Source organism: Megascapheus bottae, chromosome 23 (assembly GCF_031878675.1).
Source record: "Megascapheus bottae isolate mThoBot1 chromosome 23, mThoBot2.hap1, whole genome shotgun sequence".
Taxonomy (NCBI): domain Eukaryota; kingdom Metazoa; phylum Chordata; class Mammalia; order Rodentia; family Geomyidae; genus Megascapheus; species Megascapheus bottae.
In genome coordinates this window covers 10,346,257-10,362,533 of record NC_143531.1, presented here as the reverse complement: position 1 = coordinate 10,362,533, position 16,277 = coordinate 10,346,257, and the positions used below count along the sequence as shown (strand labels likewise).

Genomic DNA, 16,277 nt, shown 5'->3' with positions numbered 1-16,277 from the left:
ATCAAAATCACCTAAAGGCACACTGTTTTTTTTTTTTTTACATAAAGAAAGGCTGATCAATGAATCATAAAAGTAGCAAATTCACAAACTTTAAAAAACAATAAAAGTCACACACAGTTTAGGAATGCTATAAAGCAATGAAATGAAATTTTCTGTAGTAGAGTTGCATTGTCCATAAAGAAAAACATGAAATATATTAGCACCAACCAAAATGAGTGGAAAAGCATTTTTGATCTAAAACATATGACAACTTTTATCCTTTAAAGATGTTTGACCAGAAGTAGAAGTTGCCCTGGATTTAGTGCCAGTATATCTTCCCCTTTTCAGTATTCAATCCAGTAATATAGATTAAAAGAACTTTTAAAGAAACTGCTACCTGTCTCCGTATTTCAGTAACCACAATTCATTATCGATACATTTGGAAACTGAGAACTCCCTATATTGATGATTCATGTAGAGATGTTTGAAAATACTCTAGTAACCCAAACTTTAAGAATACTTATGGTGAAGATATGGCCATTCCATGGAAAAATGAGAAGTATTGTCTTTTCTTTTTTTCTTATTTCCCAAGGAAATAAATATAGTGGAAACTTATAAGTTCTTTTAATCATGGACTAAGTCGTTATTGTCAAATCAGTTATGAAGCAAAAGTTACACAGGAAAGCCTCATGGTTCTTCGAAGGGAAAGGTTCCACAAAAATGTTAAGTGCTTCTCTGATGTTGAGGTCTTCTCACTGGAAATAGAAGTCTTAAGTAGTAATCCATCTCACAACCTTTTCTACTTGAGGAATAGAAAGAAAAGGAAGAAATATAGTCACTGGGCTTTTCGCAGGATGTTATAGTTTTGTTCAGGATGATGTAGTTCCACTCGCTTGGTTCTTTTCCCCCCCCAAATCATTTAAGACAATTGTTTCAGACATTGAGCAATACTATATCCTATTCAAATCCTATAAGAAATAGTTCTGGGGGCAGGGAGTTTGCCCTAGTGATAGAGTGCTAGCCTAACATGCACGAAGACCGGGGTTCAACTCCTCGGTACCACATACATAGAAAAAAGCCAGAAGTGGTGCTGAGGCTCAAGTGGTAGAGCTCTAGCCTTGAGAAAGTCAAGGACAGTGCTCAGGCCCTGAGCTCAAGCCTCGTACTGGCAAAAAAAAAATAGTTCTGAAATATTCTCTGCTGTTTTTAAATGCTAAATTGGCTTAGAGGTGTGGAATGTTACTAGAAAAAATTGCCATGTAGGTGCATCTACTAGTTTAAACATCTCCCTAACCTTAGAAGCTTAATGTTAAAAAAGATGACATTTAAATAATGGAGCACTTGGTTACACAAGATGAAAGTGATCATTAGGATCTAAGAGTGATCATTAGGATCTAAGGCTATCCTATGATCTTACAAGGATCTTACCATTTTATCTTTACTGGTGTTACCATGAACCAATGATGAGCTAGTTTCTGGTGGAGTATACTTATGCTCATAACTGAAAATTTCCCACACAATGATGATAAATCATATTGAAAATGAAATTTCTCTAATGAGCTGACAAGGTGACTACTTCTCTTCAGCAATGTTACTCTTCCATAACTCTTCTACCTAAGCCATGTCCAAATGTGCTACCAAGTTTTTAGACTGTGCAAAGAAATGCTCAATTTAATATTGTTAGGTGATTTCTGAGCAAGTAGATGAAAAATACTCTTTTTATGGCAACTATATTTCATAGCTTTCTGAGATCTCAGATTTGGTCTGTGGATAAGACAAATATTTAGAAATGTAAAAGCAACAGAGAGAAAGAAGTCTAAATATAAAAGAAAACTCTTAGAATAATAAGAAATAGAAATGAATTAATGTTATCCAATGTGATAACATCTTGATTTTCTATTAGTCTCTACATATGTTACATTCATGATGTAAAAAAATCCAAAAGTACGACAAAATACTTCACTTTCATATTTTACAATGAGTAAGCTGCAAATAGAGCTTTAAAAGGTATTTTCAATTATCTAAAAAAAGATGTAAAAGAATCATTTCAATTCTTGGCATCAACTTATTATGAAACAACTTTAAACAATATTGCTTGAAACAAAAGTGATAAAGAATTTTTTAAAATACTCCCAGGGCTAAGAAAAAGGAAAAGTATGAAAAAGAATGGGAGAAAAACCAATCTCTTGTCTAGGTATTTTCTAGACCTCGCAGGAGATGCTGGGTATGGGTGGGAACTCAGAAGGAAGGAAAGTTCTCACAGTCAGCTTGGGTGGAGATGGTCAGGAACTCCAGGCTGCTTCCACAGCAGCTGGCAGACCCCTTCTAAAGACGACACACATGGCTGTGTCAGCAACCTAAGCTTCGGTGCGATGCCATATCCTTTGTCCTCAGGATCGGAGGGACCATTCCAAGAATCTCCTATCCCCAGTAGTGCTTCATGCTTCCATCATTTTCCAAAAGCACCCATTTTCCACACCTGCTAGAGTTCAGCTTATTAAAAATAAAAAGTCTGCTGTTCTGGGTGTTTGCGTCTGTAAACCTCTTTCCTATTGGTCTCTTGAAAGACTCTTCAGCATGCTGAGCTGGTCCTCTTCCGTGTCTTCACTGCCAAGGGCAGCCCAAGGAAAACAGGTGGCAGCCATCGGCTCAAGCCCTCGGTATTTCAACCAAAGTGGCCACGTGAGCCTACAATACTGGGAGCTGTAGACCTGCAGTTTGGGGACTGTAGGTGCCCTCAAAATATAAGATCCACTGGGTGTGCGCTCTCCACCAACTTATCTCTTTTTGGCAATAAGCCATGGTGTAACCCCCTTGAGATGGCAAAAAGGAATAAAAGCTCAGATATAATCAATGGTCTCACTAAGCAGCATGCTCAGCTTCTGAATCTGCACAATGACAGGCAGGGTTGGCACACAGTCATGCATTTTTAGTTTCAGTGGATGGTGTGGGTACAAATCAATGCTAATAGAGGAATGTGAGTGGGAATGTGACAAGAAACTCCAGTCAGTCAGTACAGTACACATTCATAGCTTTGAGTCCATATTTGGTCACCATTTCATGTAAACTATTTCAGGGCATTTTTGTTTTCTGTCCATGCAATTAACAGGCCCAAAGTAAGAAAATAACAAGGATGATCCTTCTTTATCGATGATGTCCATATAAATAGCTTCATGTAAGGTTAAAGAAATAACTGATGTATTTTTTGCAGGCGCCTCACTAGTTTCATAAATAGGCCAATTTCAGATGTAAGTGGAGGGAAGGTGGACATGTATGCTACTGCGAACGAGAGGAAGCAGCTCTATGTAAACAGATCTCTGACTTGCAAAACCTGCATTTCGGTTTTCAACTATAAATATAGAGAGTGGATCGTTATATACACAACTTCATGCTTGGAAGGTTAGGTTCATCACTGCAGAAAAACACAACAACAACAAAAAGACAATACATGGAATTAGTAGTCTTGGATGACAGTTCGAAATTGATATTTTTAGGACAGCTGGTAGAACCTTGAATATAGTCTTTCACTAATGAATTAACTGATCATTCAGATGTTTTCCACATCCTGTTGTTCTCAATTCCCAGATGTCATGATTATTTTCATCCTAGGTCAAACTCATATTTTCTACAGAGAAATCTGTAATAAGTGTATCTCTCTGTCAGTATTCTGGGAAAGCAGAAAATTAGGATTTTTTTGGATATTATGCTACAGTTACATTATGGTTTGTGTTTGTATCTTACATAAATGTCAAGCATTACAACACAGCTAGGGAAATGGCCCAGAATTCTGTCCTTAGTGGTGATTGCTTCACTAACCCCTGCATGCTCTGAGCACTTTGATCCTTGGTTCCTCTTTCTTCTAGATAGCTCTGCCCTAAGCTGAACAACCCAAGATTTCATAAATCCCAGATTCCTCATTCTGAGCTGCCATCCTTAGAAAGATTTGCTTTTAAATTTAAATTTTATTGAAAAGGTGATGTACAGAGGGTTATAGTTACATAAGTCAGGCAAAGCATACATTTCTTTATGAACAGTGTTATCCTGTCCCTCAGTTTCCCCCATTTCCCTCCCTCCCCCCAAGTTGTATGGTTCATTTCCAACAACGTGTCTAGGGAGTATCACTGTTGAATTGGTTTACCCTTTGGCCTTCCATTTCTGTGCTTTTCCTCCCCAGATAAGGTAAGTATATATACAAGACAAAGGGTACAGAAATTACAAAAGATGGTGACCAAAGGGAATAAACTGGAAGGGAAAAAAATAATTGCAAGTGGTACAAGAAGAAATCTCTTGTTTGTATTTCATGGAGTTTACTTCAATAAACGTATGATCATATGCACATAGCAATTGAGCCATTGTGACCCTCTCCTAAGAATATCCTCCTTTGTGCTCACTATGTGAATGTTCAGAGTACTGTTTACTTAATAATGGCCAAGTGTATTAGGAAGGTTGTTTTTCTTTAAAACTGAAGCTAAATTTGGAAGGCTAAGAAGTAGTATACTTCTTAGTATCAGATGATAAGGAAATCTTGGAGAATTCTTGAGTCACTCAAAACAAAACAAAACAAAGCAAACAAACAACAGAAAAGCACCTCTCAGTGAGAAAAGTCAACTACAGAGATTAAAATGGTAGAGATCTTTTCTCCTGCTCTTTTCCATCTTAGTTTGTTAATTAGTGATACTGGTTTTTCTGTCTCCCAGGGAAACAAAAACGATGCTCTCCTAGATGTGCTTTGAAGGGTGTATACTTTGATCTTTAGAAATGGCCTTCATGCAAAGTTAATGCATCACACATCCGTGCCAGAATTTGGGGCTCTGGGACAAATTCCTTTATCCAAATATTTATCTCAGATTTCAAGTCTGACATGACTTTGGGCGCCATAACCCGAAGTTTTAGAAATGATCTGTAGAATTTTACATTGTCTTCCCTCCTCCAACCCCTCAGATTTGAAAATTTTATTTGGAAAAAAAATACTAAAAAAAAAAAAACTAACTAAAAAAAACTAAAAAAAAAAAAAAAGAAAAAAAAAACTATTCCTTGGTTTTAGTAAGACTCTATAACAAACTTGTCAGAGAGAATGGTTTAGAGATATATTTCAAAAAGAGATAAAGGTATGGAATTAAAGGACCAGGCTCTAGCTAGGCCTTTTCCTATTATATACTTTCTTTTTTTCATATATTTTTATTTTAATTAATAGAAGGGTTACATTATATTTGCCAGATAGAAGGCGCATTAATTCACATACATAGATACCCTTTCTCATGTCTTGATCCCCATTTCCCTCCCCCCCACCCTTATATACTTTCTTATTCCTAGAAAACCAAGTTTACTTTGGATTTTTATTTCTTCTTCCCTCCCCTCCCCTCTTAACCCAGGATCTTGCTATACAACTTAAGCCTGAAACCCACAGTCCTCCTGTCTTCAGTCTTCAGACCTTAGGATTATAGTCAGGTGCTAAGCCTGCTTGTGCTTTCTGAATACATATTGCTATTTATTCTCATTATACAAATTCTTCCACAAACTGGTACATTGTACTTTGGTTTTAGTTTAGCAACACTTCTGTTGGTAAATTCAGCAAATGGAACTACATCTATTTAAAAAATGATGTTCAGAATTTTCCCCAAACAATTATGCCTCCACGTTCTCAGTGGTGTCAGAGTCTGGGGCAAGTAAACCTTTCACCTGTGTAAAGTGTGCTAATAAATGCATTAAAAAAATCATTATCTTATTCAATTACCAGACAAAGATGAGTGATCTCAGCTAAGGATGGCATTACAGATACCTCAGATGGGAGTTAGGACAGCAAGAAGATAGTTTCATCAGGGAAGAATTAATGATCTGCACCTCTGTGCATAGCCTGAGACCTACTTGACCTTAGGTGGTAGAGCTAATTACCTGATGGGCTGAAAGTGGAATGAATATGGAAAGCTCCTAAATAAATGATGTTGCTTAGAGAGGTTTGGCTTTCCTTAGCTAAGTCTGTGAAATTCATTAAGAGAATTAATCAGGATTTCCTTAGTGGCTGAGGTGTTGATTTGAGAAGCAATTAAAAGTCAAGAGTCTTAAGTTTCTGCTCTCTTACATAGTTTGTTCTAACAGTGCTCTGGCCACCATGACAGAATAAGTTATAGGTTTTGGATAAAAAAGAACCTCTAAGCTGCATGCTGATAGCTCATAGCTACTCAAAGTGCTGACATCTGAGGTTTGAAGTTCAAAGCCAGCTACAGCAGGAAAGTCCGATCTCCAATTAAGCCTAAAAAGCTGGAAGTGGAACTGTGTCTCAAGTGGTAGAGTGCTAGCCTTGAGCATGAAAGCTTAGGGACAGTGCCCAGGCCCTGAGTCCAAGCCCTGTTACTGGCATTAAAAAATAATCTAGGGCTGGAAGTTTGGCCTAGTGGTAGAGTGCTTGCCTAGCATGTATGAAGACCTGGGTTCGACTCCTACTGGTAGAGCACTAGCCATGAGGAAAGCCCAGGGACAGTGCTCAGGCCCTGAGTTAGAGCCACAGGACTGGCAAAAAAAAAAATCTAAAATCCTCAAAATAGCTTGTATACTTTCTTCAGTTCATTTTCACTTTCATTTTGTCCTTCCATAGTGTGTACGATCCTTTCTGATGGGGTTCACACCATTATTGTGAACAGATCTGGCATTTTTTCTGAGATTTACAGAATAGTTTTTCCCTGCTTGCAGTTCTGTCTTTGTTTCTCTTTTGCCAAATTCATTATGGGCCAGCTCAATGTTTCTGTAAGTTCCTTTGCTTTTCTGCATTTCAGTTTCCTCATCTGTGCATTGTTGCATGGATGAAATGAGATGACTGGCTCCAATTGAAAAGGGTTCACCCCATAGCTTTTGTACACAGAGGGTTTCCCAGGGACTCATCCCACATGTCCTGAGTGTATGCCCCAGTGGCTCTGGGTAGTCAGAGTTAGAGGCTAGAATAGATTGGTATCATAAAAGATGCCAGTTTAACGTTAATCAGGTTTTCTTAACAAATCAAGACATCACCAAAGGAAAAAAAAAAAAGAGATCATTTTCTGCTTTCTCAGCTTCATGACTAACACAGTCAGGGTTCTACCAGATGTTATTTTTGTCTAAGTAATTGAATATAAAGGACAAAGTCATGGGGAAGAATCATTTTAAACAGCAGGAGGACACGGTTATCAAGGTGGTACTGCCCCTTTCCATTCCAAACACAAGGATGGGAACCTTTTTTATTCTTCACTCTGCCAAGGGTCATTTATATGGTTATTGCATCTTTTGTGGGCGTGAATCCGTTGACGTTTTTTTTGAAAATGACTCCTAGATTTATTGAATTTCAACTCCTACCTGTTGTTGTCTTGGAAGAGTCAGCCAGATGATTTTGTGGGTATTATACAGCCGTTAGGCCAGAGATTTTCACCTCCCCCCAGTCCCTGCAAAACTGCAGATAACAAGGTATAATACTAAGAACTGTTTAAGTCATCAGCTTAGAAAGAAATCAACAATAAATATATTCATCAAAAGAGATTCTGAAGGTGGGATATGTTGCTTTTTAATAATCAACTGGTTGAATGTCAAATTCTAAATATCTGTTCTGAATGGAAAGGGCCAGGTCCCAGAAAGGGAGAGGACTTCCATTAAGGAAAAAAAAATTCCACAAACCTTCTGCCAACAACCAGGCATGGGCAATCCATCTGGTCCCTGTTTTAAAGGAGCAGAGAAAGAATTCTTCAGGCTCTTCAGGAGTGATCAAATTTCACTGCTTCCACACTTTCTACTTTTTAGGTGGCTCTGGTCCTACACATCCTTTATTAACTAGCAACTCCCAATACCTTATTAACTTTATTAACTAGCAACACCCAATTAACTAACACCTAATGTTAGTTAAAATGAAGATAATTCAAACAGAATGTGCACACATTTTGAAAACACATGAAGTACACAAAAGCTACAACTAATCTTGAGAAAATAATTTTCAAAGCATAATGGTTTAGTGGTCTACTCACAGTTACATCTTTAGCTAACAAAATTGTACTATCTCAATTTCCTTAAAATATATTTCATATTTTGCTAAATAAGCAAAAATAATGTATCTTCCTGATCACATATAACTGAATCATGACAATGGCCACCAGTAGTAAATCATTTCTACCTGAAGTTTATAGCTTTTCATATGCCAATAATTTTGCTTTCCTATATAGAACGTAGGAATTATAGAATACACTCAATGGAAATATAGGTCTATATAAAAGTACAATTCTATTCACACCATTAATTTTTCTATTTAAGTTCTTAGAAGTCAATTTGCATTCTAGGCAGAATACTAACTTCCTAAATGTTGCAAAATTTAATTTGAAGTATAAACATGCTTCAAATACAAATGATACAAATGAAACAGGAAAAGTTGGCATATTATGAAGGCATGCATATATTTCCCCCAATAAAATGCTCATAAAACATGAGTATCAATAGCAAGCAAAAAAAAAAAAAACAGAACGCTGGACCCTAAGTATAATTATTGCCATAGTAATATTTTTCCTCATATTTCCTCCAACATCTCATAAAAGACTTAAAATCTAAATTTACCTTTAAAGAATCATGCTTAGCATTTAAGAATCAAATCAAGAACATGCACATCCCATCTACAATAACCGTTCAATTTTTTCTTATACTCCAGAAGATATGAATATACTTTCTTTTTTGATGCTATAGATCCTTGAAAGAGCTTTCTAAAATATTTGGGAAAACTGGTGGTGCCAGGTTGGTACAAGGAAAAGGAGATCACCCAGTAGATTTTGTTTTTTGTTTTTTAGATTTTAGTGTAAGGAGGATTTTGAGTTCATGCCAATGGAGATAAGGGAGATTTGTCTACTTTAGGAAAGTGAGTTTCAAAAGGAGAGACCATTAAATTGCAAAGGTTAAGGGACAGAGAAGAGAGGTTGGGCTGCAAACTATTATTATCTTTAAAAGTTCAGAGGGGCATAAGGTTTTTTGTTGTTGTTGTTGTTCGTGGGGCTTGAACCCTTGGCCTGGGCGCTGTCCCTGAGCTCTTCAGCTCAAGCCTATCGCCCTACCCTGGGTCTGGGCACTGTCCTTGGGCTCTTCAGCTCAAGGCTATTGCCCTACCTTCTGAGCAACAGCACCACTTCAGGTTTTCTAGAGGTTAATTGGAGATAAGAGCCTTCCTGTCTTTAGTGCCGGGGCTGGCTTTGAACCACAATCCTCAGATCTCAGCCTCCTGAGTAGCTAAGATTACAGGCATGAGCCAATGAGCTGGGCTAGAGAGATGTGGTTTTCTTCACTAAGTCTCCTAGTAGCATTCCCTTGAATCAATTAGCTCTCAATGCCAGAAGCCTAATTTTATGGCCCTATTTATGACCTGATAAAAACTTAGCAAAAGAATTCCCTCTCTTCCTTCTCTTCCCCCAACGCAAACCCTTTCTTTGGGGAGTGGGGAGAAATAGTTAAACTTGAGGCAAAATGAGAAGTTACTAGTCTAACAGTACCTTCACATGAAAGCTTTTTTTTAAAAGTGTAATTTAAAAATAATCTTTGGGAATATTCAGCTAATCCATAAATATTTAAAGAACACAGATGCAGTGGTCAGGTCAGTTGTGAGAAGGATGTCCGTTAGTTCATGTTCACTGATAATGATCATGCATGTTCTCTTCCCCCTGTCTGGGGGGGGGGAGGGAGGGGGTGTCTTGGAAAGAACTGTTCATGCACATGCGTGTAGTGAGTGTGTTTGCCATGTAAAGCTTGCTCCACTTTACACTGGTAGAGATGAAAATGTGATCAACAAAGGAAGTGCATGCAGGAAGGTAGGAAAGAGAAATACTGTACCAATTGGCAAGGAGCATCCAGCCCATCTAGTCCAGGCTGGCCTGGCTCCCCTTTTTCCCCCTTAACGCCACGGAATCCCTGTTTGTAAAAATTAACTCATCATGTTACGAACACAAGAATTCACTTAAGCACCAAATAATAATAGCTAGAGCAACAAGAGACTGGACGAGGAGCAGCAGCAGGAAGGAAGGACAAACAGATGTCATTCTGTTCAGTCAAGTGGGACAAGATGAAAGGTGGCTGGGCCACCCTGCTGTCACTGGACCTGTGATGGAAGTGTGGGCTTCTCTTTTCGATGGGATGGAAGAATGGCCATGTACACCTCCCCGCCCCCCACCCCGACCCCAGATCCTGTATTTGGGTTCCAGCGGCTCAGCCATCCTTGAGAATTAGGAAACCAGGCCGAAAGCCGGTGGCCAGAGACCAGACCTAGAATCAGGGTCAGGCACTTCTAACAAGATGAGGAATGCATCATGTCTTGAACCCCTGGTAGAACCCTGCTGCCTCTGGGCCTTCTGGCTGCTCCTCGCCCATCTCCTCCCTCATACGATGTCTAGAGACAGTGCCACGAGTCACACATACCAACGGGCAGGGCGCATCTAATCCAGGCGCCCCCTGTTCTCCTTTCTCCCCTTTAGGCCCCTTTTTGCCTTTCTTTCCCTTTTCCCCCTGTGAATACAAGGGTTTAAATAAAAGACAGGTTTTAATTGGGGAAGGGAATTACAAGGGAGTCCAAAGATGGCTTAGTTCAGGAGAGTCTGGAAGGCCATTTACCACGCTTTTGGGGCTTTAGGTAAGGCATGATACTAGAAAAACTGGTGCAGGCTTGGCGTCACAATGTGTACTGGGCTGTGAGATGCTCAACAAGACAAAAAGACAGAGGCCTAGATGGCGGAAACCCCACAAAAGCAGATCGGGGTGAGATGAGGACTGACTCCCACCACTCACTTGCAGTCATGGAGAATGAGAAGCTGGAGCCTGGAGACCTGGGGTTAGGATGACAGATGTCAATCGTACTAAAAGCCAGCCCATGGCAGAATCATGGCCAGGTTTCCTAATTTGCAATACCTGTATCTTGCTTTTCTTTTTATTTCCCTAATCCTGAACGATATGATAGCTACCCTGAATCAGAGGAAAAGAGATGATGGTCAGGAGTGTGTATGCTTCTCTTTGAAATCTATCCAGTCGTAGGCTATTGTTTTGGCAGCTCTTGTTAAAAAATATTCATTGTATTAACATACACTTCTCTTTGGTAAATATTCTTTCTTTTTTAGAAACAATACTCAAAGCAAATACTTTCCTTATTCAGTCAGGTAAACAAACGTTCAAAAGGCTAATGCTTTGCCAAAATACAGATGGGAGAAACAGCCATCTATCAAGCTAGGGGTCTTCTTTAATTCATTGTTTGACTGATCTCATGCCTGGTGCTTACAGTGGTAAGTGAGATTCCAGCTTACTCAACAAAGGAACAAAAGCCAGAAAATATTCTGTTGGAGAAAGGAAAGGCTGTTTGGATGGAAGAGGGAGGGAGGGAGGGAGCAAGGGAGCAAGGAAGGGAGAGGGAGAGGGAAATGGAGAAGGAGAGGGAGAGGGAGGGAGGAAGGAAGAGAGGGAGGGAGAGAGGGAAATTGGCAGGACAATTAGTAGGAATGTAGCCGTGGAAATTAGTACTTGGGAATCAAGGAAAAGGTTGTGGGAACTCTGCATGGATACTAGGGATGGAGGGCTAAAGGAAAGGAGGCAGAAGGAGCAGAAGGAAGGAATCACCTCAGCTGTTTCACATTAGCATAAAGCACTCGGCACATTTATAGACAGGGAGTGGGGTGCTGTACAGAATACAAAACACGAGGCGGTACATATTTAAATGAGTGTGTTCATTCTGGAGTCAGGATGGCAGTCAACAATGGGACAGACTCATCTTGGAAGCCAAGGGGATATATATGCAGAGGTGAAAAGACATAGACAACAGAGACATAAGAGATACACGGTCAAAGTAATGCATTCATTCTGACAGCATCAGCGAAAGTGCGTCGTGTATCTCCTGTGTGCCAAAAAAGAGAATTGCATCAGAAAGCTCAGAATCAAAACCACTTGGGTTTCTCAAATATGAGGGAAAGAGAAGTTCATCATGATGTATGGTGGGGAACTGGAACCCAGTAAGCTGGGGACAGGGGAGGGGCATTCAGAAATCGTCTGCTTGTGATAGTCTTTCCTTAGCAAGTGACTTCAGTGCCATGAGAGTGATGGCTTCAACTTTTAGGGGAACTCTTTCTTCTCAGAAGGATTTGTCTTTAGGGTCAAATGCCTCTGGTGTCAATTTTGAATTCACTATTTGATTGGCCAATCCATTTAAGATTGACGGTTTAGCACAACAGAGTTGTCATATGTGTGTCACTGGATTAGGCACCGAGAGTCTTGTTTTTATTATTTTTCCCTGTCATGCTAATGAACAAAAAGCTTGATGGAAAAGGCACTAATAGATACAGAATAATGCGTTCATGGTCTCAGTAATCAACTATGCAACCCAAACTTATGGTCATTGTGGGTATAGGCATATGAGAACTCTTCATCTTTTTTGGGGGGGCATGGGTGGTGGCTGGTCCTGAGGCTTGAACTCTTGGCCTGGACCCTGTCTCTGAGATCCTTCTGCTCAAAGGTAATGCTCTACCACTTGAGCCACAGCACTATGCCTGCTGTTTCTGTAACTTAATTGGAGATGAGTCTCATGGACTTTTCCTGCTAGGCTGGCTTGGAACCTCATTCCTCAGATCTCAGCCTCCTGAGTAGCTAGGATTACAGGCATGAGCCACAAGTGTCGGGCTTCTGCTTATTATTTTTTTCCCAGAGAGAATTTCACTAATTCTTTCCCTGGGGCTGGCCTTGGACTGTAATCCTCCCACTTTGGTCTCCTGAACAGCAGAAATTACAGATGCACATTGCCACATTCATCTTATTTGTGGTGATAAGCTAGCCTTGAGCCATGACCCTTCTGATCTGTCTCTGAGTGGTATTGCTACTAGGGGGTAGGTTATAGCGTGATATCTAGGGTTAGAATGTTTTCTTTTCTATGCTAGATAATTCCCTTTATTTCTAGCAATGGAACCTTCCTTGAGACCTGATTCCTTGGATTAGGAATCATTGCATTTTTGGCACCCAGGACTGAGATAGACAAGACACTGATGGAATCCACAGGTTGCACAGAAAAGACACGAGTGAGCAAAAGCATGCAAGACATGTGCTGAGAGGGAATTACCTTTTCTCCCTTTTCACCTAGGTCTCCCTTCTCACCCCGTGGACCAGGGAAGCCCTGGAAGAGAAAGAACAGACCCAAAACATCTATTAGTGCAGTGCGGCAAGATGAGATTGAGGTGCAGGTAGGGGAGACACAGTTTAAGATTTCATTGATCTGAAATCAGGCATAACAGAATGGCATGCCAAACAGTGGTAGAATTTAGATAAAGTAACAAGTAGAAGTAGTAGTTTTCTACCCTCTTAATGATCTATATGCAATTACTCTCTTGCTTTCTTTCCTAACATGGAGGAGAGAATATCAGAATACTAGTTTGAGTCCAGGCTCATCCACTGATGAGCTCAGGTAAATCACATACCTCTGCACTTTAGTTCTTTCACTGTAAATTGGGGCCCAATGGGTATGTACCATATGGATACTAATGATTATTGGATGAGGGGATATACACAAACTACCAAAGTGAGACTGCACACAACAGGTGCCCAGTGTAGCAACTATTCTAACTTCTGTTACCATCATTTATATAGAACAGGAATTGCTTTTAGAGGCATTTGCTTTTGACACTATTTTTATGGAATTACATTAGCAAAACATATATGTGGAGACTTTATGATAAGGGGAAAAATACCTTATACTTGCTTTGAGAAAAAAATGTTAATGCCCTAAAGGTATCTGGTGAGACATTTGATTTTATGCATCTTTTCTTTCCTGTACATGGGCCGTGCTGATGTTGAATGTGTTTAATTTAGGAAAGCCTTCTGAAATGACACTATACCCTGTCAGTCTAATTTTATACCAGATAATTATATATATATGTACTTTTTATCTCATGCAAAATAAGTGTATATTCTATTGCTGTCTACATGCACAGCAATATATTCTATGCATATCCCATGCATAGACAAGCAAGTGCTCTTGCTATTCCTTTTTTTTTCTTGGTTGGTTGTGGGGTTTGAACTCAGGGCCTGGGCACTGTCTCTGAGCCTCTTTGTGCTCAAGGCTAGTGCTCTACCACTTAAACAATAGCACCACTTCTGGATTTTGAGTGGCTAAGTGGAAATAAGAGTCTCACAGAGACTTTTCTGCCCCAGCTGGCTCCAAACTGGGATCCTCAGCTCTCAGCCTCCTGAGTAGCTAGGATTACAGGCATGAGCCACCAGCACCCAGCTGGTCTTGTTATTCTTGATGATGGAACTCATCTATGACATGAGAAGATGGTTATTTTACATTTTACTTACATCAAGACCAGGCTCTCCATCTTTCCCCTGTCAAAGAACCATAGTAGCTACATTAGTGTTCCTAAAGTTTCACCAACAGGTTATTCTTTTGTTTAAGGCTGTCTGGACATGCAACTCAAGTATTAGAACAGCTACTTTGGAAAAGTGCAAAAGAGCCCTCATCAATTAATAAAATGAAATTTAAAATTAGTACCCAAGTCAAGTGACGTGACTATTAGTGTTCTAGTCAGGGTCATAGAAATTATGTATGGGGTTAAATAGATTCTGTTGCTGAGGATTAATGCTCTCTATTCAGATTATCAGTTTAGGAGTAGAGCCAAGAGCAAAAATACTATTAGTTCTTGCACACTAACACTAATGGAGGATACAAATCATTGCACTTTGGTAGCTTAATTAGTTTATTACCTATTATTATTCGTCCAGTAAAGAGTATTTGTCAAGTGTAGTTATTTGGCCAGATATGGACCAGAGAGGGATTATATTCTTTATAAAGAATGTGAAGTGTTGCAATCTAGAAACTGTTTTCCAGTGAGCTTCGTAAATTATTCCCAAACATTAATCGATAAGAATAAATAAGGCATGAAGATGGCTGTGATTGATGAAGTTTCTACTCTTCTTTTGGGATTCCATGAAAAGGCAGTCTGAGCATCCAGCTAGAACACGTAGAGCAGTCATTATCTGATCATCAGACTTCTCCTTTCAGGTTAGTGCGGCTGCTTATCCCACAGCCTTGTGGGATGCAAGTCATGTGACATGTATAGTGTGACCATGCATGTAGGTGGCACATGCCTGCTAACTATCTGGGAGTAACATGGAATGATCCATGGTGCAGAGCCTCAGTGGACTTCCTGCTTCTCAGGTGTGATGCGTATGATGCCCAAGGGAAGGATTAACCATTTGAGTGACAAGTTATGGATGGGTGCATGCTGCAGGTGACAACCATTCATGCAGCAGTGACTCACAGGCATGCCATGGGGCCCTCTGGGTCCAGGTTCTCCCGTGGCTCCCTTTTCCCCCTAAAATGAAAAGCAGAAAGTTCAAATCATACATGCACTTACAGTTCTCCACCTTCTCTCATGACCCGTGTTTGAAGCCTCTATTTAGGGGGTACTCCTTGGGGATACTTTTGAGATCCAGATTTCTGTGGGATGTGGGCAGTGATACAATGAACAGAATTCACAGTGGATTCCTCCAAGAGCTCGGAGAAGGGCAGGAAGAGACTAGGGCTGCTTGATTGCCCAACAGATTTACAGATTTGGGTCGCTATGCTTCACTGTCTCCAGCATTGATATAAAATAGGTATTCCTGTCAGGTGCCGATGGCTCAGGCCTGTAATCCTAGCTACTCAGGAGGCTGAGATCTGAGGTCACAGTTCAAAGCCAGCCCAGGCAGAAAAGTCCATGAGACTTTTAGCTTCAATTAACCACCAGAAAACTGGAAATGGCATTGTGGCTCAAGTAGTAAAGGGCTAGCCTTGACTGAAGAGCTCAGGGAAATGCTCAGGCCCAGAGTTCAAGCCCCAGGACACACACGGACACACACACACTCACCACCCCAGCAAAACTTTTTATGTGTTCACTAAATGCTTGGGAGTATCAAATTTCTATTACTTCCATCACTCTTTCCCAGCTTAAATGATAAGTGTATACATTTATAAAGAATACTTGGTATTAAAGGTGATCCCACGAAGAGATAATGGTGCTAATAAAGGAGGAGTCTCATTTCAAGGTTTTCATCAGCCACCAGATTAAAGTGATACTGGTATTTCAGGTGTAATGGTAATGTTTATATGACTAGGCTGGTAGAAAATCTTACCTTCTTACCACCTGCAAAATGGCTTAAGCGTTAGCACATTTGTTTTCACAGATGAGCGCTCACAAAGGGACACGGCATATCTGTGCTTCACTGAAAACTGCCAGTACAAGGACATGGCAGAGCATGGTACACATGTGACTTCTCTCCTCTAGGTCTCAGCTTGAGCAAATTTCAGG

The 16,277-nt window shown here is 40.0% G+C and overlaps 1 protein-coding gene across 1 annotated transcript in view; it reads right to left on the bottom strand.

Annotated features, from left to right (window-relative positions):
- Nucleotides 1-1,937: 1,937 nt before the first annotated feature.
- Col25a1 (collagen type XXV alpha 1 chain) overlaps nt 1,938-16,277 on the bottom strand; it is an 84,712-nt gene continuing 70,372 nt past the window's right edge. The window contains exons 22-27 of the mRNA XM_090356541.1: nt 15,249-15,302; nt 14,287-14,313; nt 13,052-13,105; nt 10,381-10,467; nt 7,618-7,656; nt 1,938-3,391 (exon numbers count right to left, since the gene is read on the bottom strand). Coding sequence (XP_090212667.1) covers nt 3,389-3,391; nt 7,618-7,656; nt 10,381-10,467; nt 13,052-13,105; nt 14,287-14,313; nt 15,249-15,302 — 264 coding nt within the window. The 3' untranslated portion in view covers nt 1,938-3,388. The remainder of the gene's footprint in view (nt 3,392-7,617; nt 7,657-10,380; nt 10,468-13,051; nt 13,106-14,286; nt 14,314-15,248; nt 15,303-16,277) is intronic.